Source organism: Scleropages formosus, chromosome 16 (assembly GCF_900964775.1).
Source record: "Scleropages formosus chromosome 16, fSclFor1.1, whole genome shotgun sequence".
Taxonomy (NCBI): Eukaryota; Metazoa; Chordata; class Actinopteri; order Osteoglossiformes; family Osteoglossidae; genus Scleropages; species Scleropages formosus.
Genome location: NC_041821.1, coordinates 16,545,134 through 16,566,104, shown reverse-complemented (window position 1 = coordinate 16,566,104; position 20,971 = coordinate 16,545,134). Strand labels below are relative to the sequence as shown.

Here is a 20,971-nt window from a genome sequence, read left to right as displayed (position 1 = left end):
AGGGGGTGGGTAAGCGACACACCGTTACACGCATGCGCAGAAACAAAACGCGCAACCCGGTCGCCATTCTGCGCATGCATATAAGCACTTGGCGGGCTACCTTCTGTTACGGAACTTCCTTATTTCGTCAACGTAACTGCTTTTGCAGCAGGGATAATTCACAAATAACTTGTAAACACATAGTAATATAACAGCACAAAATATTTAAGCTTAACTAAGCTGTTCGGGCGATGTCTTTAAAGTTTGGACTTACGGCAAGTTCAGTGTATCCTAGAATGTAACACGTGTTTCCTTTCGGACCCATTTCAGCGTGATACTTCCCAGTCACGGCGCCGCGTTACGATGAAGTTCTGAAGTGTGTTTCTGTGCTGCGGCTCGTTTCTCGTTATAGCGGTCAGTGAATGCGGTAAAAAGTCATGAATGAGTGGCGCGAAAAGAAGCCACAGGAGTGGCGAAGGTACGTCAACAATGAAGTGAAAGTTACAGCTCATGAAAAGCAAGAATGTCAAGGTTGGGTATTCACAGTGGATCCAGTCTCTGCAAGGTTGGTTCAGAACCTCCTCCTCCCATTTTTCTATTAGAGACATTTAATAAATCATGATTAGAGTGGTTTGCATTTTTACTGCCTCGACCTCTCTTTACACTCTGGTTTACCACATCGTTAAATGCAGTACATAACGTTGGCCCTCCCTGTACACTCGGGACCAGAACAGTCTGTTCATAACTCGATTTGTTCATAACTCCAAAGTCATTTTTTGCCATCGCAGTCAGTAAAAGCTGAATCAGTGATAAAATTTGTATAAACATGTCTGCATTTGGCCAATAAAACTCATTCTCATGTCTGTCCACTTAAGGAACAACAGGGTGCGCTACAGGTATGCCTGCATAACGTGTAATAACAACTTGCATTTTAAATCTGAACTTGTTTGAAATGACTGAATATTATATGTGTGTGTCTGATGTTTACATTCTATAAAAGCTTAATAACACAAATGTCCCCAGTTTATTTACAGGTTTGGTTATGTGAAAGTCACGGATATAACTATAGTAAATTAAAAATGTGTTGTTAAACTTCATTTTAACATATTTGCACTTTAACACTTCGAGCAACTTGGAGCTATCGATGGAAACTGGAAACAAGTTGAATGATGGCGATCCTTCACCTCAGCACCGGGTCCTCAACTTGCAAACACAACTGAGAGCGAAAGTCAGATCGTAACTTACATTGTTAATGCGTCCACTATGTCCCAGTTGCTAAAAGCTTCATAAAATGAATGCCTCATAATTATTCATTAAAAATTCAATTTAAAAAAAAATCTTTATTCTGTTTTCATCAGTCATTCGTCCACTTCAGAGCTGAAACATGTACGGCACGCCAGCACTGTGGACAGAATCACAGTCCATTGCAGTACTTTAATTATGTTTTATTAACTTGAAGCTGCAATAAAGTGCATGTTCATCCTGCACATCAGCTGGCTTAGGAGAATGAATGAGTCAAGCAGAGAAAAGAGACTATCTTGGCGTGTAATGGAGGATAGCATCGGGAGACTATTGAAGTTTTTGACCTTAAGTACCAACTACGTGTGCCATTATGGCTGAGAAAACAAGTCTGGCAAAGAGGATGGGACCAATTCATCATAAATGCAGAGTATGTCAGCATCTGTACTGGCATCTGTTTTATTTATGTAATTGAAAAAGTGTAGACTTCTTGCATTGATCTCTGAGATATACGTTGCTTTGGACAAAAGCATCTCTTAAATGAGTAAATGTGTAGTAATAGATGCATACCTTGATTTATTTGCTGGGTAGTTTCATAACATATGTAAGGACCCAGCGTCTTTTATTTCTACTGTCCAAGTACATTTTGCTTCCAAATGAAGGAACTGACCAGAAATGTCCCCCCCCCGCTCTGCAGCAGACAGTTTGTAGAGAATGGAAATGTGAGGAAAGACAATTAATAAATTGGAAGGTACTCCTCTCTTTGAAAATTCATTTTCGAAACTGTAAATTTCAAGTATTTTAAACTACAGAGTTTGTCATGTTTTAAAGTGTCATGAATTTAATATTGTGTAGTGTCTTTTTTTTTTTATAGCGTTGTTCTGGTGAACTTTCAAGACACTGGCAGGACATGCGTCACTGTGGTGATGGGCCATGCCGTGGAGGCAGTGGAGATCCTAAAAGAAGGGGGTCCTGAGATGGAGGAACGTCTGTCATCCCTATTCATGCCCACTGGTCACCACGGCCTGACTAAACAGGAGCTGCAACATAGGAAGGACTCCTTGCGTGTTTGGCTTGAGAAGAACCGCATTCCTGTTGTGGAGGAGGGCGAGACCCTGCGAGTGGCAGGGGTGCTGTCTGTGGACCCCCCATACGGCCCCCAGGACTGCAGCAGCTCCAATGAAATCATTTTGTCTCGAGTTCAGAGCCTAGTGCAAAACAATCCAGTAAAAATGTAGAAAATACTATTCATTTACAATTATGAAAAGTATATAGTGAATATTGTTTTTGATAGTAAAATTACTGAACCTTTAATCCAGCGATGTGTTTGTTTTCTCTGCTCAACATTTAAAGGGAGAGTGTAATGCCTTCATTGTAGGGCATCTCTATTGTCTTATAGTTTCTCGCTACCAGTGCAACATTATACTGCCAAATATTGAGTTTGTCTCCTAAATATATGTGTAAACAACTTGATTTTTGTACAGTCAATATGGATGTACATGAAAGTATTGCTCAGTTTAATAAGTATTAATAGCGTTTAAAAGACTTACTGAGGATTTTATTAGGAGTGCTACACTAATACTGGGTAGGGCCTGCCTTTTATCTCAAAACAGCCTCAATTTGTTGTGGGTTGGATTCCACAGAATGTTGTAAACATTCTTTCGATATTCTGTTCCATTTTTGACGATTGCATCACGCAGTTTCTGAAGATTTATCAGCTGCACGTTCGTGCTGAGAATCTCCCGTTCTACCACATCCCAAAGGTGTTCTGTTGGATTTAGAGCCAGTGACGTGGAAGGCCAATGAAGAACACTGAACTCATTGTCATATTCATGAAACCAGTTTGAGATGACTTTTGCTTTGTGATATGGTGCATTATCATGCTGGAGGTAGCCATTAGAAGATGGGTAAATTGTGGCCATGAAGGGATGCACATGGTCAGCAACAATATTCAGATAGGCTGTGGCATTCCAGCGATGATTAATTGGTTTTAATGGGTCCAGCATGTGCCAAGAAAACATTCCTCATCACTACACCACCACCAGCCTGCACTGTTGACACAAGGCAAGTTGGGTCCATGGATTCATGTTGTTGATGCCAAATTCTGACCATACCCACCCTCACAGCAGAAATCGAGATTCATCAGACCAGGCTACGTTTTTTCAGTCTTCAACTGTCCAGTTTTGTTGAGCCTGTGCCCACTGCAGCCTCAGCTTTCCGTTCTTGGCTGACAGGAGTGGATCCTGACATGGTCTTCTACGTTGTGGCCCATCTGCCTCAAGTCTCTAGTCACCTTGGTGAATAAAGTGTTTGGACTGATAACACTACATAGAGTTCATTGGAAGTCGCTTTGGAAAAAAGCATCTGCTAAATAAATAAATGTAGATTCAGCATGTTATGCATCCTGAGATGCTTTTCTGCTCACCACAGTTGCAAAGAGTGGTTAGCTAAGTTACCATAGCTTTTCTGTCAGCTTGAACCAGTCTGGCCATTCTACCCTGACCTCTCATCAACAAGACATTTCTGTCTGCATAACTGCCGCTATTGATTTTGCACCATTCTGGGTAAACTCTAGAGACTTGTGTATGAAAATCCCAGGAGATCAGCAGTTACAGAAATACTCACACCAGCCTGTCTGGTACCAGCAATATTGCCATGATCAAAATCAGCGAGATCACATTTTCCCTCCTTCTGGTGCTTGATGTGGACATTACCTGAAGCTTCTGACCTGTATCTGCTTGATTTTATGCATTGTGCTGTTGCAACATGATTGGCTGATTAGATAATTTCATGGGTAAGCAGGTGTACAGGTACTCCTAATAGAGTGTTCAGTGAGTGTATATTTTGGGCAGAAAAAAAAGATGAGTCCTCTGCGGCTCAGGCACACATTTTTCCTGTTTAAATAGATGGAAATTAAGATTTAGTTCATAAGAGTTCATTTTAATGACAGATTTTCTGTAATAAATTAGGTTTGTTACGCAATAGAAGCCTATATGACACCAGTGAGTAAAAATAATGCAGGTACCCATATGTACTGTGAGGGGAGAAACAAACCATATTCATTTAAGTGTTTGCCTGCTCATTAAGGGTCACAATGATCATGAACCAATCGCAACAGTGAGGTGGCATACGGTGATGTAGAGCACAGATCCCTTCAGTGGACTAAGTACTCACATACATGCTTCTTAGTTAAGAGATATGGGTCACATGACCTGGCAGTTGCCAGTCTGAAAATGGATTCATCACATAATCATGCTGAATATTCATCAGCTTCTAGTCACTTTCAGCTTCATCGTCCACTGCAGAGTAGCTGCACGCACACATACGCTATCTGCAATTCACAGCCACCAATCAACCTGAAACACATTTGGACTGTGAAAGGAAACCAGAGTGCCCAGAGGAAAACCACAAAGACACATGCTAACTTCACACAGACTCATCTGGACTTGAACCCATGCCCAAACAGTCAGGGTGCTGTGGGGCGGCAGTACTACCCGGTGCACCGCTATCTCAGCTTTTCACATCGTTACGTTTACTGTCAAGAAAGGCAATATCAAGCATATAGAATGCAGTTTCAAGAACTTCCAACAAGTTGTACTTGACTGGTGAATATACAGTGGAATGGCTGGTACAGTTATGTACGCTAGCTGAAGTCTAGGGCTGAATAAGAACTTGCACAGATGATCTAATTCAACCTTCCTTCACCCCGCCTCTGGCACTGGGTTTACTGTACAACAAGGTTTCTTTTTGTCTGGGTCATGATCAAGCTCACATGGTGAGCACCAGAGGTTAGCTGAGATGAGCCCGGCCCTGCAACAGTGAAAGCAGACCAAGGGGAGTTAGTGCCTTGTACAGAAACAAAGTGCTGGAACTAGGAATATCATGGAGAACCGAAAACCCAAAGGTAAACGCCACCTTGTATTTTCACACAGCATTATCAGTGTTGAGTCAGTGTTTGTTTTCTTTACAGTTTTCCTCTGTGTGTTTCTTAGCTCTGGAAATATCTGGTTTCATACCTGTTTTAAAAATTCAAAGTTAGAAGTGAATATTTTCCCTTGTCTACGGATACCTCATTGGTGGGTAACGTTCTAGAGAAAGCAGGCTTCACTTTGAATGAATAGCCATGTTTGTGCCTTATGTATCTACAGTACTGCTTCAAAGTACATGACCCCTGTAGGGATGGTCACTGGTCTTGTAGAAAATATTAAAACAAACGTATAAAATCTAAGTCGTAAACTTATAAAATGAATACATGATTGATTTACCCAGATGGTCTCTACTTACCTACTTGGTTTAACCAATGAAACTTTGGGTTCATTTATTTTCACACCTGCACTACTTCTGTTTTTCTCCTACATGCCTCATTTCTTCTAAACCATCACATAAAATTGGAAATTACACACCCCATAATGTCAGATGAGAAAGACTGCCTCTCGCTAAATAATGATTTAGTGGTAAAACTAAGGGTCAAAAGGAGTTCACATACTGTACTTTGAAGCCGCACTGTATCTCTGTGTCTTCTGTATGTGACTGGTTACTTGCTCCTATAGTAAGTAAAAGTGTAGCTGTTGAGGACATACCCATGTAACCCGAAGGTTGCTCAGTTTAAGCCCCATTCCCTGCTAGCACAGTGCAACCCTTGTGTGAAATATCTGAGTTGGTCCAATACAATTAGGTGTATAAGTGGGTCAGATACTGCAAGTCACTTCAACAGAGGTGAAAGCTAGCAAGTAATTACAAGAAAAAGGAGGGCAAATGAAATATGCACACTAAGGGATGGAAATTTAACATTTTTTCATATTTTATCAGTCTGATTTTTGGTACCTTACTCTCTTTCATTAAGCACTAGTTCTGGTCTGGAACCCATCCCAAAATCACTGGGTGCTAGTGCAGGAGGAATACAACCAGGATGGGTAGCCTGGGAGCTCTGGTTTCCTCCCACAGTCCAAAGACAAGCACCTCAGGTGAATTGTTGACTCTAAATTTCCCTTAGCATGTGAATGGGTGTGTGTGTGTGTGTCTGTGGCCAGCCTGTGATGTACTAGCATCCCACAGAGAGTGTATCCCTCCACACAGCCTTGCACCCAAAGCTTCTGGGATAGACTCCGGTTTACCGCGACCCTGCTCTGGACAAGAGGTTATTGGAATTGAATGCATTGGTTTTTGCAGTTTCTTGCTATGAATTTTCTGTCTCTACGTTGCTGTGACCCGGTTCTGTCACGGGCCACATTTTAAAAACTAGCCATTCCAATTTAAACTTGTTTTAAAACATTGTCTTGCACTATGTAATATAGCCACACTGGAACATTTGTCTCAGAAATAATTAATCTTTTACCACATGAATGGAGCTCTAACTGGATGTTTTAACCACAAGGTCAAGAGAAGAACACCGAGGAGATGATCGTGCACATTGCTGAGGTAAAAGCATTCAGGGTTTACCTCAGTGTGTTCGTGCACAATCCTGTTGTTGACCGAAGGAAACACACTTCTAACACTGGATCTAAAGCTAGAACAGAGTGATTACTTTCACATGACCATGTTTATGGGAAATAGCCTGGCAACACAGAGAGCAAGAACTGGCCCCTTGTTATGTAACTTCATCAGATCACCTGCTATGAACACAGTGAAGATTAGATTGAATAATTACCTCAGAACAACTTATCTGAGATAAATAAATGTGGCGAAAAAAAGAATTACGGAAAACTTCAGGAGTGAGGCACTAAAGAACAGGAAGAACCATAAGCAACACGGTTTAATTAGAAACTACTATAGGAAGAGTCTGAAATCTGAACACTACCATTACTCCAGTGCTGTGTGTCTAAAATGCTGACAGAAAGATTCTGATCCTGAACGTTGTAATTAATGCTAATAAACGGAATGTTCAGGCTTTCCTTAGTAGCCATTTTGATATTGTTTGAGAAAGGAATAATAATAATAATAATAATAATAATGCTAATAATCCAGTTACTTCTTCCACCACTGTAAATTTCTTCTCTTTCCTGGCTCCTGCCCTGCCTCTTGTCACCAGTCCCCTTAACACTGGTTACTGTCTTCATGGTCTACAGCTTCAGGCTAAGGCTGTAGAGTTGAAGGAAGGACTTACCGGAGCGATGGAAGACCTCAGCACCCTCCAGCAGAAAGGAATCTGCCTTGAGGAGCGGATTGTCACCTACCAGAACGAAATGGATGGGAAAATACTGGACATAAGGAACTGTCTGAGCAGCTTTGAGGTATCCTTTCTACTGTGGGCTATCATAGGACTCTAGTGGAACCAAGTGGCTATATCGACTGCCAGCTTTGCAGGTTCATTAAACTTGGTTTCAGGGCTGTTTTTGGGATCTGTCCAATTTCATCCATGAATGATGGTTTGGTTTTCTTTTTTGTGCCTGATGTTGGATAGAAACCTTTGTAATTTCTAGTTAAAGAAATACCAAATCAACTACATTGGCAGTGTTCACCTTCTACTTAGGCCTGATCTTTGGAGTCCTAAACTGTACCCTTTGAAAACCTTTATGGCCCTGAATTTCATGAGGTGTAAAACACAAAGCTTCCAACAAAAGTGTGATAGCATTGAGTCAATTCACAACTTTTTTTATGTTACAAGGAGGACTTGGGTGCTACTCTGTCCCATGTCAACAAGATCAACAGCAAACAAAGGGAGATGCAGAGGGACCTAGCGGTCTTTCGGTCACAAATGACAGACACAGTGCTTTCAAATCAACTAAGGTAGCAATTAAAAAATTCATATAAACCTCCTAAATCATACAAACCAAAAAAACTAGGGGCCACTTTCAGTGAAATTATGAACATTTCTGTCCATGTATTTGTTCCTGCAGTAAAGGAACCGAGGAAGACTGCTCAGAAGATGACCGCAAGTGTTTCTCAAGCCAAACCGTCTCCAGCATCATTCAAAACTTGCCTGACAGTTTGCCCCAGCTGAGCACAGTCTCCACACAAAGTAAATACTGGCATATCAGCAACCATGTGAGGTTCAACACGAGTCCATGTTTGCTGTGGTACAATCCAGAAAGTAAATTAAGCAACCATATGCCCTATCTAAGAGAACAGTGGTTTCTTTATCTGTGAAAGAACATGGAGAACCTTGTGGTGTAGAGTCATTGAACATCCTCTTAAAGAACATCATTTTAGAAACCTTTATGAAAGTCCTGCTTATACTCCCACCAGCTTCTCTACCAAGATGAGCATGTGCTGCCTCAAACTACAATATCGCTGTTTGTTTTCTGATCCTTTGCCTTCCTGAGCCTTGGCTTCCGCTGTTAACCGATTTTATCAGCTGTTGAACAGGGCTGAATTTTCCTTTTTATCCAGAGACAAATCTGTATCAAGTCAAGTGAAAAAGCAATCCCTGAACAATGTATGCTTATGTTTGTTTGTTTGTTTGTTGTTTTCCAGCCTCAGTCTCTGAAAATGATTTTGGTTGTCCAAGAGAAGCCCTACTGACGTTGCCGGTTTGGACTGTAGGCAAGAACAACGTAGAAAGGAAAAACATTCACAAATGTGAGTGATTCACATTTATGAATTTAGCTGAAGCTTTCCTCCAAAGCAGTTCACTTGAAATGAATAAATATATATATATATATATATATATATATATATAGATACATATATTCATTTAAAATAAAAAAATCTGTCCACCCAGTGCAATGTTTAATTACCCCAGTAAGCAATCCTGTTGAATTATCACTTACAATTAGATGTATAGTCATTATAGGTTGAAAACTCATTCCCTTCTAACTGAATGTAAACTTTCAGTGGAACATATAAACTGCAACTCAACACTTAATTGCCTTCCTTTGCATTTTCCTTGTTTTTTTTCCACAGTGGAAAACCAAAGTGCAGCTATGGAGCTTCTGGAGTCAGAGAGAGTCTATGTGTCCTACCTGTCCCTTCTGCTCAACGCCAACATCGCCTTTAATGGAAATGAAGCCATACACATCAAAGACAAGCGGTGAAGTTCCTCACTCTTACACAGCTCATGAAGGCCTTAACAACTCTCACGATGCACAGGTTTCTTTGTACTCCCATAGCAATTTGATGTGTGTGTTCTCAGTACTCAGACCCATCTGCAGTATAGGATGACATGTAAGTACACTGGTGTCCTATTACAGTTAACTGAATTGCCTCAAACAGAAGCCAATACAAGCTTATCATTTTTCCTGATATTATAGATTTAGTGCTATAATGATTAAGAATATAATGAAGGTTATTCTTTACAGACAAAGTATGTCCACCAGCTAGTAATGCAGTGGTTAGACCTGCTGCCTTGGGCCCCAGAGGTCACAGGGTTTAACCCCAACTCCAGATGTAGACCCTTGATCAAGGTACTCAATCAAAAAATTGCTCCAGCTATATAAATGAGTAAATAAGTGTGGGAATCTCAACATAGTAAGTTGCTTTAGAGAAAAGTATCAGCTAAATATGTAAATGTTTACCTAAACTTTGCAGACCAGGCGAAGCCCTTCATGGCCTGTCTACTCTTTTGCAAATGCATTCTTCCAGCAGCATAATCTGCCAGCTCATAAAACACACATTGTCTCTCAGTGGTTCTATGAACATGACCATGACTTCACTTCAACGGCCTGTGCAGTGCCCACATCTCAGGCAAAGGGAGCATCTCTGAGAGAAGGTGAAACAGGATGTTCGTAACATGATGTGCAGCCAGATAATTTGCTGGAACTGTGTAGTGCTGTTGAGTTGCCATGGACTAAGGTCTCTGTGAAAGCACCCAGCGCCCAGTTGAATCTTTGCCTTGAAGGTTTCTGGCTGTTCCAAAAGCAAAAGAAGTCACAATCAGAATATCAGAAGATCAGAATATCACATTAGTATACATACGCTTCTCCAAATTTGTCAGTTCAATTATGAAAAAAACATTTTACATAGTTATGGGTGATAGGTAATTCCTTAAATCAGCATTAGAGAGAGTGAGTGTCGTACTGAATATGTACAAATCGAATTGAAAGTAATCAGACTAATGGGACAAATTTGTATGGTTATCTATGGTAGAATTTCTTCTGAATGCTATTAATCATAACTTTTTGCTGAGCCAGTAACTATTGTTCTTATCTAAAGCTCTTACAATCTCGTCCTTTCATGACTACCTCTTTTGTTTGGTATGACATGTAGGCATAAGAGAAGGCATCTGAGCACCATGTGAATAGGCATCCTCCCAGCCCTTCCCACAGCACATGACTGATACATGTGCATCTGAATAGTCAGCAGCTCCCACTGTGTTGGTGGTGCTGGAAACGTGTCCACAGCCACCACGTTCCATTGCTGAGAAGACTCATCACCTCAGACAAGAGCTTTAGGCACAGATGGTCTGCTGATGGGGAATAATTGCTTTTCATGTGAACAATATGCTAGGTCACAATTCCTCTGTTTACGCTGGGTGTCGATATAATTAGTGTGGTTCAGTAATGCACGAAGGACCAGAGGATGCACTGGTGGAACGGATGCCCTGTACCTCTCTGCTCCTTCATTTAGCAGTCACAACAACAATGCACAAAGCTCCCAGTCAACAAGGAGTATGCATGACATTTAACTTCCAAATACCTAAGAACTGGGACTGGAAGTCTAGTCGTAGCTCTGCAGGTTCATAAATCCAAGCAGTACCTCACAATCAATGAATGCTTAAAAAGACAGATAACCCAGGCTAGTTTCTCTGTTTTTTTTAAAAAAACCTCAGATAAAGCTATGATGGATTAAGAAATTCATAAAGAGACTTTATTCTATTCCCATCAACCACTGGTCCTGTGCAGGGCCTCAGTGTTCCAGAGTCTATCCTGGAAACATGGGGTGTGAAGCAGGGAATGCCAGTCTGTTACAGGACTTTTTAATCTGTTATTAACTTAAAGCAACAGTGAAATTTTCTAAAAAATTTCTCTTTAATTTGTTACTTTATTTTTAACACAAGGACCTGGTGTATTTAGCTCATGGTGCTGCTTTTTTATGGCATCTTCTTCGTACTCCATTCATTTTAGATGCTTCCTCCAGCAAAAATTTTGCTGGATCACGGCAGTCCTTTGCTCACTCCGCTTTCTTGGGCTTTCGCTCTAGATATTTAGTCGGGTCACAGCTCTGCTCTGTCCATTCGTAGGTTCTTATGAGTCTCTGTTGCTTTGTGGTCCCTCAGCGGTTCGTGCGGTTCACTGGGTCACGGCTGCGCTGTTTACACTGCGGGTGCTTGGATGCACTTCTCTTCTTCCTTTGCAGGCCTTTCCCAAGCTCTCTCCGCTTCCTCATCCAGCAGCACCTGAAGCTGCTGCACACTCTGCAGGAGCGTGTGCTCAAGTGCCAGTGGCAAGGCATTATGGGAGATGTGTTCTTGAGGCTGACAAACAAAGAGGTACGTAATGCATGATCAGTGGGAATACTCCGGTGTTCAAAAGGCTCCGGAATTAGTTAAAAAGAGTAACCACCCAAAAATATCTATATCGCTCTTGTATGTAATGCAGTAACTCGTTTTATCACAAATGGTTGAGATGCATGATTTCGAAGATACAATCGCACATCACCATAGTAACTAAGGTTCCCTAAACTGCTTAGTATACAAACTTAAGCATGTGCTAAATTAATAAATATCTATTTTCCATGTTACACACACATGCTGGCTGAAATCGCTCGTCCCAAGCGGGCTCACGGCGAACCGGAGCCTAACCTGGCAACATAGGGTGCAAGGCTGGAGGGGGAGGGGACACACTCAGGACGGGATGCCAGTCCATCGCAAGGCACCCCAAGCGAGACTGGAACCCCAGACCCGCCACGCCACCGTGCCCCCATTTTCCAGTTTACTTATTTTTAATAGCATTTTCTTATCTGTAAAATTTCTGTTTTTAGCAGGGTGAGGATGGCTGATGTTCATGCAAGCATTAGTGAAGACCATCTTAACAGAATAGGACTGTGGAACCACCTTAATTCAATTCACTTATACATTGTTTACAGCTGATGTTGGAGTTATTGAGCACACATTATTTTCAGACATTTTAAATTAGTCTTTCCCACGTACCACAGAAATAATTATGAAAACAAATATTAGTTTGTACCTGTAAACATATATTGGAAATAGCACCTCATCCAGGTGCATCGTAGTTAGTAGTTAAGTGCCTTTGAGCCATGTTGACTTGTTGCATTAAAGATCTGAAAAGAAACCGACTTTATATTAGTTTGGCGAGCTCTTCCAGTGTCATCCCCATCATTGTTGTCAACGTATTGAGCCATCTCATTGCGAGTCTTCCTCTTCTCCTTGTTCCTTCAATGTTTCCGGTCATGATGTCCTCTAATGATCGTTCTCTTCTAATCGTATGGTTAAAGTCTGATAATCCAGGTGAATGTCAGCTTGGTGAATAAGGTGCGTGGGCTAGTGACACTACATAGTATCCATTGCAAGTCACTTTGGAGAAAAGCATCTGCTAAGTGAATAAATGTAAATGAATGGTAAATATTTATTCAACACAAAAAATACCCTGCATGGTAGGGGTGGTGAATGCTTTCGGGGAGCATTGTATATAGAGATGCTTTCCTGTTCTTGTTGCAGAGTGATTTTCTTGACCACTATGTGACATACTTGAAGGAACTTCCTAAGTGCCTCTCTGCGATCAACATGTACAGCTCTTCTTCCATTGAAACAGCCGGTCTTTTTGAGGTAAGGAACGCTTGTGACCACAGAAACTGCAATTAGTCTTATGCTTTTTCTTTTGCTCCCTCCTTTATTGTCTTCACTTCTATAGTTGAACCAGCAAATAGGCCCATCAAGTTTACCCAGACACTGCCCCACAGCTACTCATCCTCAGTCATCCCTTCTACCATGAGATGCCCTGTGGACATGATTGTTCTCATTACACACTGAAGGTCATGGATCACGAGTGCTGTTCAGGACATCTAGACTCAGCCACAAGAGCCTTATCGCTCTGCAGCAACAAGCTGAGCCACACATAACCGAACATCACTCTTTATATTCCAGAGATGCAGAGATTCTCCATTAGCTAATACAAGCTAATATAAATTAGAATTAAACGTATAGGGATGTATGGAAGGTATCGATGCATGCTGATCCTGCCTACCCGCCCCACAAGGTGCAAAAGAGCAGTTTTCTTCCTTTAACTGCACATAAATTTGAACGCAAAAACTTTTTGATGAGAAAACCCTGGACAAGAAGTGTGCTTATGTATTGGTGATGAAAAAGGAAATTAAAAAACAGAAATCGGAGAACAAAAAACAATTTCAAAAGAGCATATGTTATAAGTGACTTTTGTGACTATTCAACCTTAATTTTCCAAAGAGTTTTATAAGTTTCTTCTTGACTGTTTAGGACAATACCAGTGGAGCTCATCCTTCATTCTACACACTTCTTCTACAACCAGTGCAACGCATTCCAGAGTATCTTCTGCTTCTACAGGTTGTCTGCCTGATCTTCTTTATGCTTCTAATGGAGCCATGCAAACACAACAGCCTTGCTTTTTACATCAGCAGCGCATAAAGAATTTTTCTTTTTCTTGCAGAACCTCCTGAAGCAGACTGATGCGGAACACCCAGATTATTATGCGCTGCTGATCTCTATTGAACAGCTGAAGGCCTTTACCAGTCACTTTAGTCCTGTACTGCAATACAGCAAGGAGCTACTGCTGGGGGGTAGGATGGAAGTCAGGAGGTCAGAACCTATCTTCGGTGACCCTGTCATCGTTCATGAACTGTACACAAACAGTGAAAATGTCGACGTGCCCACAACCTGGGCAATAAGGGCCCTTGCATAAATTCCTGAAGGTCATATCTCATCCATAAATTTCCTGGGCAACAATACTGGTATAAATATGAAATTATCCTAAATATTTGTCCAGTGAAGCACTGGGGGATGCTAGATATTCAATGTGTAGATGGGTTTTATACTTTGTCTGGTGTAAAGCTGTTCTTTAAATAGACTAGTGTATTATTATTTACTACAGTTTGACGTCAGCCCTGCTCATTCACGTCCATATCATTCTGTATTTTCTTTTTTTCTTTTTTACCGGAAGACAAGATACAAGCCAGTCAATGAGCAGCAAACAGAGGCAGATGAAGATGCAGCCCAGGTGTCTGGAGGACTGGGTGGCAGAGTCACCGCAACATGGTGTGCAGGCTCCTCCCTTCTTGACCCCCAGCGAAGAGTCCAAGAATAACTCAGCGATGGAGAGAAGCCCACAGGACACCCAGGAGCCCTGCAGGACCCCTTCCCAGCTCATGCCCTTCAAACTTCTGGCCAGCAGCTCAACATTAGAGGAAATCGCTGATGAGTTCCTGTTGGCTGGCGTTGAACCATGTCAGGAAAGTCTGTGTGACGATGAAGACTCTGCCCACAGTATCCTAAATTTGGATGACTGCTCCACCACATCCTCTGACTCCAGTATCGACATTGCCTTCCTATACTGGCATGGGGATTGTACACAAGAGCCCTGTGGGAGAGGCCGGAGTCAGTTGCCCATGCCTGCTGACACATCTTTAGAGAAGCATCACCCACTGCAGGCAGTGCAGAGAATGAGCAGGTCCCTCAATGGTCTGCAGCTGGACAGCAGCCCTGTGGAGTCAAGGGGCTACAAGGGGCTAAGTCCTCGCGGCCTCCTTCATGCCAAGGTGGAGCGGCAGTACAGTGCAGGAAGCCCGGGCTGCAAGGTGGAGATAACTGCAAGCCCCTTGAGGAGGTCAGGACCAGAGAGCTCCACAGGGAGGGTGGAGATGTGGAGGGAACAGAGCAAGTTGGTATCTCCCTGCTCTACTTACTCATCCCAGGATCAACCAGTGCTGACCAGTCCCAGAGTAAACATACAGGTGGGGGGAGTCTGCTATGAATCCTTTCTTTTTGTATGAGTCCCCGAGTGGTGCAGGCTTTGCTGCATTGCTTGTATAAAAAGGCATCATTAGCCCATGGATTACTGCTTTCTGGGTGGTGAAGGTCACATTGATGGTTCAGGGGAGAGCACCCAGTGCCCCTACCTAGCTTTAGGGTACATTCACTGACGAAGGTGGAGATGTGACCTAACAGGAGATTAGAATTAGTTACAGGACAGAAACTTACAATATTCTGCACCTTCCAATAAAGGTTGATTCCAAACAATGATAATGTTCATGTCATCTACATGCTGTGGTATACTGTCCAAAAGTAAATACTAAGGGAGCAGTGGATGGACTGTCCTGTTTCTACAGGCCCAGGAGGAGCAAAGCGGGACAGCTGAACTTAAGTATAAGAAGAGTGAGGCTGATAGCAGCCCAGTCTCCTTCAGCCAAAGGAGCCGGAAACAGGAGCAAAAAGGAGGCTTCAGAAGCTCCTTCAAGAAATTATTCAAGAAGAAGTATGTAATTTTTCATAAGATTGTCGCCAACTCCTGTTTCAGGATTTATATAAAGCTAATAGGGCATCAGATCAACAAACAGTATGTTATACAATTGCTTTGTATGTAGCTTTGGGGAAGAAAGTTGACTATTTTCAAAAAGTACAGTATTTGAAATAAATCACACAAAATGACCTGTTTCTCTAGGTCCAGCGGAGACAAAAACAAGGTCAAGGAGGATGTGGAGTCTGCGTTGATGAGTCTGTGACTCCCTCCCATACAACTTTGTCAAAGACCCTGCAGCACAGAGGGGCAACATGATCCTGTACTGCCACCTGTGGGCAAAACACTGTGAGACAGTTACCCATCATGTAAAGTGGCCTGCAGGAAATGGAGAAAATTTGACCAATGAAATGGAGTTTAAAGTATTAATACTGTTCATATGTGTTGATTAAGCTGCTCAGTTTTCCGTCATCTGAATCAATTTCAATTCAAGCAATGTTTTGCAAATATTCTTTTTAATATCTATCCATTTGTAGTAACCTCATATTCAGAGAGGGTAATGCTGATCTGGGGCTTAGCCTGAGAGAAATGGGCATGGTAAAAAATACTGCTGTTCAGAAAGTGACAGTACCAGTCAAATGTGCACACACGACACATTTTCATGTTGCACTAAAACATTTTAATTGTAGATTTAAAAGCCTGAAAATACAATCATGAATTTGTTGGTTTTGCACAGTTCAAGTAGGTCACAGTTGAGCAAGCTGAGTATATAGTTTTTTTTCCCCTACCTCTTACAGCCCTGCTTTTGATATTTACCAGTCATCATCATCGTTGTCTACACTTGAGTGCAGGAAAGGGAAATGTCTGCGACAGTGTAATTTTTAGTTACACTCCAACTTGGACTATTCTGTAATGCTGAATACTGAATTTCTGCAGTGATGGGGTCAAAGGGCAAGCATCCAGTTACTATCGTGTTTCTCATATCTCAAACAAAGCACAGCAATCATTGCATTCTGTGAAAAATACTAGCATTTAAAAAAAAGTCTTCATTCCCATGTTTAAATATTGTATTTTCTTAGGCGCACTACTATATCCCACCTTGCTCCTTTTCTGAATGGTAGTTCATTTCAAAAAATTAAATACGCTCCCCAACCTTTGCCCAGACACACCCAGGGGGGGAAAAAAAAAAAAAGCAGCACTGAGAAAGACACAAAATAACAGGCACTTTTTGGTAACAAATTAGAGACACTCATTACAAAGAGCCATCAGACACAATCAAGGCCACCACAAACCGCAGTACAGTAAATCCACTAGGTAATAGGTACCTGTAAAACATGACAAGCTTTTTATTCCCAATCCCATTTTTTGTCACAGGACACCTGAAAAAACTTTCATCTGTATGCATCATACCTGTTATGATTCCAATTAGAGATTCATTAAAACATTAGCCTGGTATTTTCCCACCTGCTGGAAATCTTGCTCAGTGAGAGAAACATAATAAATTTACTTCTAAGTGCTCTTTATGGTAAAGATAGATCAGGTATTTTTATGAACAGAGGGCTTGGTAAAAACCTTAGTTTCTATTTTTGGTGACCAAGGGGATCCATACAACAGAGAAAAGTAAAAAGCACTACAGGAGTACAATCCATTATCATCAAGTTCACTGGCACATAAACATTCCGTATCTTGAAATTAAAATAAAAAACTATGAGTAGCGGCTCCTGAATCAGTCACTGAGTTGGCCAGTAAGGTCCTACAACGGTGACAGCACTGGTGCACAATGCCAAGACCACTGGGGCAGAAAAGCACTCACTTTACAGACAGGCTATCACTGCACTTTGCTTTCCACAGCCCTTTTATATGAGCATTTAAAGTCTTCATAGTGTGAGCAAATGTGTAAATTAAAACGTTATATTTGCAAAACCAGGAAAACATTATGCTTTGAGAGCTCTTTCACAAGCTACACACATCGTGTTAACTACTTACTTACTACAGAGCACAGTAAACAAATACTGTATGTGGTACAGTCAACAAGTTCTAAGACTGGCTGCTGTTAAGACCCTACCGTGCTTGCAAACCATTGGTAATAAGAAAGCAGTGTAACATGACAGCCAGTCTTCCAATTTATTGACTCTGCCACGTAGTACCGAGACAAATACTGCAAAATTACTGCACGTTGGGTTCAATTTGTTCATTTAACCATTTCATTTGCAGTACGTTTTGACGTGTATAAGGAAGACAAAAATACTTTTGAGTAAATCCTCTCTGACTGTTATACCCCTGACACTCTTCAGTCCTCTGGTGAAAAAGTTGTTATCCAAGGAATGACCACCAGATACTGCGGGGTATATATACTAGTTTACCTACTTCATTTTACACTGGTACAATATTTTCACAGTACACTCCTAGTCTTTGATTTAGAATCCACAAACCCCATCGATCCAGAAATATACCAAGTTCAGAAGTAGAAATGAATGAAACCGAATTGTATTTCATGTGATACTGCTCCGTGACCATTCCTAGTCTGACCTGGGCAATGGACACAGTGCAGCATTTCAAATAGCTCTACAGAGCTTTACTTGACCACAGTTTTGACCTGAAAGCAGAGTCTTTCCAAAAAGGGGTGTGATCCACAATTCCCATGCCAGCAAGTATAATGCAAAGCAAAAAAAAAAAGCACATTGTTCTTAATCTTCCTCTCTGACTACTTTCTGGGTTACATAACAATCATTACACACAGCAAAAATTAGTACCACTTTGTAACATGACTGCATTACAGTTTTCCTCATTTCACATAAACAGAAAATCCGAGGGCTTCTGACCAGTTGCTACAGCAACATACTGAAGTCCTGTTGCTCATTCCTGATGATCCCAAAATGTTCCAGCAAATTAGAAAGACATACAATGAGTGCATTAAAAAAAGGATTTAAAGAGGCCAAGGATGATTCCTCAATCCATTCCACAGTAAGTAGTACCACACATAGATGTAAAAAGTAGACTTTAGAAATTCCCTCTAATCAACTGGTAAGTTCTCACAAGAGCCATGGCGACTGGTGGGAAACTTTCAGGGAGACTTAATCGCATTATGTGAGTGCTCATCATTTCATTTAAAAAAAAAAAAAAAACAGAGAAAAACGCAGTGCTCCAGTTCTTAAAGTGGATCTCTGCAACACTTAATTACTGGGGTCACAAGCAAACCACACACACACACACACACACACACACACACACACACACACACCTGTCCATTAATATGTGTGAGGAAAGGATCACGGAATATTGAGAATGACATTGATAAACTAAGAAAGTGCTTGAAGACAAGACTGCTAGCAGGTGTTCTGAGCATCGTCTCCCTGTAAGTGCAAAAAGACCAACGGAGGTATGGAGACGTGGTGCAGACTACAGTCAAGACTCGTTTTATAGAGGACAGGTACAGGGCTGCTGGTACTCCAATGCAACACATGTGGAACACGTACAGTCCAAGTCCTGCTAATGTCTACAACTTCAACCACTCCTTTAAGGCAGTGAGGGGAGGCGCAAACTCCAAATTGGTAAAATGCACTACTGGCAGATGCCAACATTTGACTGTTGGTACAATCCCTTAAAAATACTGGCAAAGCAATATATTAGTGGCACCCAGTGACATTCAATGTATATTTCTGAAAAAAGTAACAAAGCAACATGTACATTAGAAACATGGTATTTTTAGCAGGTAAATTTCAGTATACTCTTGAATATGATGATGACTGGATTTGCAGGGAAAACTTTACATGGTTAATTTTGTTACTTTAAATTCAGGCTTTGACAATGCTTTTCTTCCTCACTGGCAGACTGCAATTTACAATGGTAAAAACACTTTTATTCCCTTGTTTAAAGGCAATTTTTACATACTTTAATCACAAAAACATAACAATAAACCTGTTTCACAATGCTTTAAAGTACCTCTTTGGTGTGGAGGGTACCTTTAATGTTGGTACTCTGCGACTACTGGCACAACCACTCACCTTGAAGTAAAATAAAAATAAGACTCTAAACACCCCAAAGGCCGATCTCCAAGTTGCTTTCTGTCCAGCGGAGCATGAAGTGAAGCAATGCTTTGCACATATAAAGGGGTCTTCCTCCAGCATCTCACAACTGCACCATGGGACTTGTTCCAGTCATTCATATCCTTAAAGCATAATCTTAGTGCCTATTTATTTTATAATAGGAAACATGGTTTATTATTTTTATGAGTCAAAAATGAGCCTGTTCAAACCCATAAAATGTCATGTTTTGTAGCGTGCTGTTTTATTGTAGTCCTGTTCCATAGTCGTGGGTCAGAGCCCCAGTTGCAAACTTGAGAGCAGAAATGAGTTCACCTAAGAACAAAATAAAAATATACAAGGGATAATGAAGGATTGGAGAGGGGGAATGACACTTAAACACCACAAACAAATCCCCCAAGAGTTGGTGGCCGTATCTCCTATGTCTGTACAATAAGGAAAAAAAACAAAAAGACAGTCCTCTTACAGATGTGTTCAGGACATCTCAATCCCAGACTGCCTATTCTCTTTTCTTCTCAATTCAGTGCCTTTCTTCTGGAATTGTGTATTTTAGTGTTAGTGCACCCAGCTCACTTCCTCTCGCACAAGCTCCCTACACAGTCAAGAGGAGTTAGCATTTTCCAGGAGGGGCAGCGAATCTCGGGGTATGGATGTGTGCACTGGCTCTCGTTTGTATGTTTTGGGTGGTAGTTTGGGGATAGCCTGTGAGGCGCTCTGGCGAGGAGGTACCGGGGGCCCGGTGGCACCAGGCAGCAGGTCACAGTCCGGGGGTATCAAGGGCGGGGAAGAGAGGTGCTTTCTGGGTCCTAGAGGTGAAGGGGTCTGTGGAGGTGCAGGGCTGAAGGGTGATGGGGGAAAGAAGGTCTGGCTCAGTTCACACTTCCTTCCCTGTGGGGGTGGCTGAAGGTGCAGGGGGGAGCTGGAGAAGACGTCCGGCGTTCTCACAGGCTCCCGGGGTGGCAGGGTGGGTGGGCTTTCGGGAGGGTCAGAAACCGATGTGCGCTCCGACAAAGAATAGCGTGGCGAGTATGCCTTGGCCGTGGGCTGTCGAGGCGGGATAGCAGGAGGGCTGTCCAAGTGCTTTGACAACATCTGTCAGAGGTATTGAGGAGAAAGAAAGGATGGCAAGATATTTTAGCCTGAACAGCATAGTGTAGACCCAGTATCTCTGTAACACCATAACTCAGCTCTTCATTGCTAGTGATGCTCTCACTAGTCACCTAACCTAGTGCTTCAGCTGCCGAGACCTTGGTCGATTACTGAAAACCAAAGTCCATTAAGTCGCATTTCCCTTATGCAGAGTAATGCATTGCTGGGTACATGAATTGAAGAGACTTTACTGAACCTTAAAACAAATGTGCATAAAGGGCCTGACTTTCCCTGTATCAT

General features: G+C 41.8%; 3 protein-coding genes across 4 annotated transcripts in view; 2 read left to right on the top strand and 1 right to left on the bottom strand.

The window, feature by feature from the left end:
- Nucleotides 1-61: 61 nt before the first annotated feature.
- gemin6 (gem (nuclear organelle) associated protein 6) lies at nucleotides 62-2,532 on the top strand. The gene is made up of 2 exons (XM_018751126.2): nucleotides 62-544; nucleotides 2,093-2,532. Exons 1-2 carry the CDS (start codon nucleotides 417-419, stop codon nucleotides 2,454-2,456), a joined length of 492 nt encoding a protein of 163 aa, XP_018606642.2. The 5' UTR covers nucleotides 62-416; the 3' UTR covers nucleotides 2,457-2,532.
- A 2,461-nt stretch (nucleotides 2,533-4,993) lies between these two features.
- On the top strand, nucleotides 4,994-15,816 carry LOC108933595 (rho guanine nucleotide exchange factor 33-like). Its single transcript, XM_018750772.2, has 14 exons — nucleotides 4,994-5,122; nucleotides 6,593-6,636; nucleotides 7,284-7,448; nucleotides 7,823-7,944; nucleotides 8,055-8,176; nucleotides 8,632-8,736; nucleotides 9,061-9,187; nucleotides 11,452-11,584; nucleotides 12,773-12,880; nucleotides 13,547-13,633; nucleotides 13,737-13,885; nucleotides 14,247-15,036; nucleotides 15,412-15,557; nucleotides 15,744-15,816. Exons 1-14 carry the CDS (start codon nucleotides 5,101-5,103, stop codon nucleotides 15,802-15,804), a joined length of 2,181 nt encoding a protein of 726 aa, XP_018606288.2. The 5' UTR covers nucleotides 4,994-5,100; the 3' UTR covers nucleotides 15,805-15,816.
- Nucleotides 15,817-18,747: 2,931 nt separating this feature from the next.
- Nucleotides 18,748-20,971, bottom strand: part of sos1 (son of sevenless homolog 1 (Drosophila)) — a 43,969-nt gene continuing 41,745 nt past the window's right edge. The window contains exon 23 of one of the 2 annotated variants that reach the window (XM_029259231.1): nucleotides 18,748-20,674. In XM_029259231.1, coding sequence (XP_029115064.1) covers nucleotides 20,183-20,674 — 492 coding nt within the window. In that variant the 3' untranslated portion in view covers nucleotides 18,748-20,182. The remainder of the gene's footprint in view (nucleotides 20,675-20,971) is intronic. The other variant, XM_029259232.1, reaches the window with a different exon arrangement.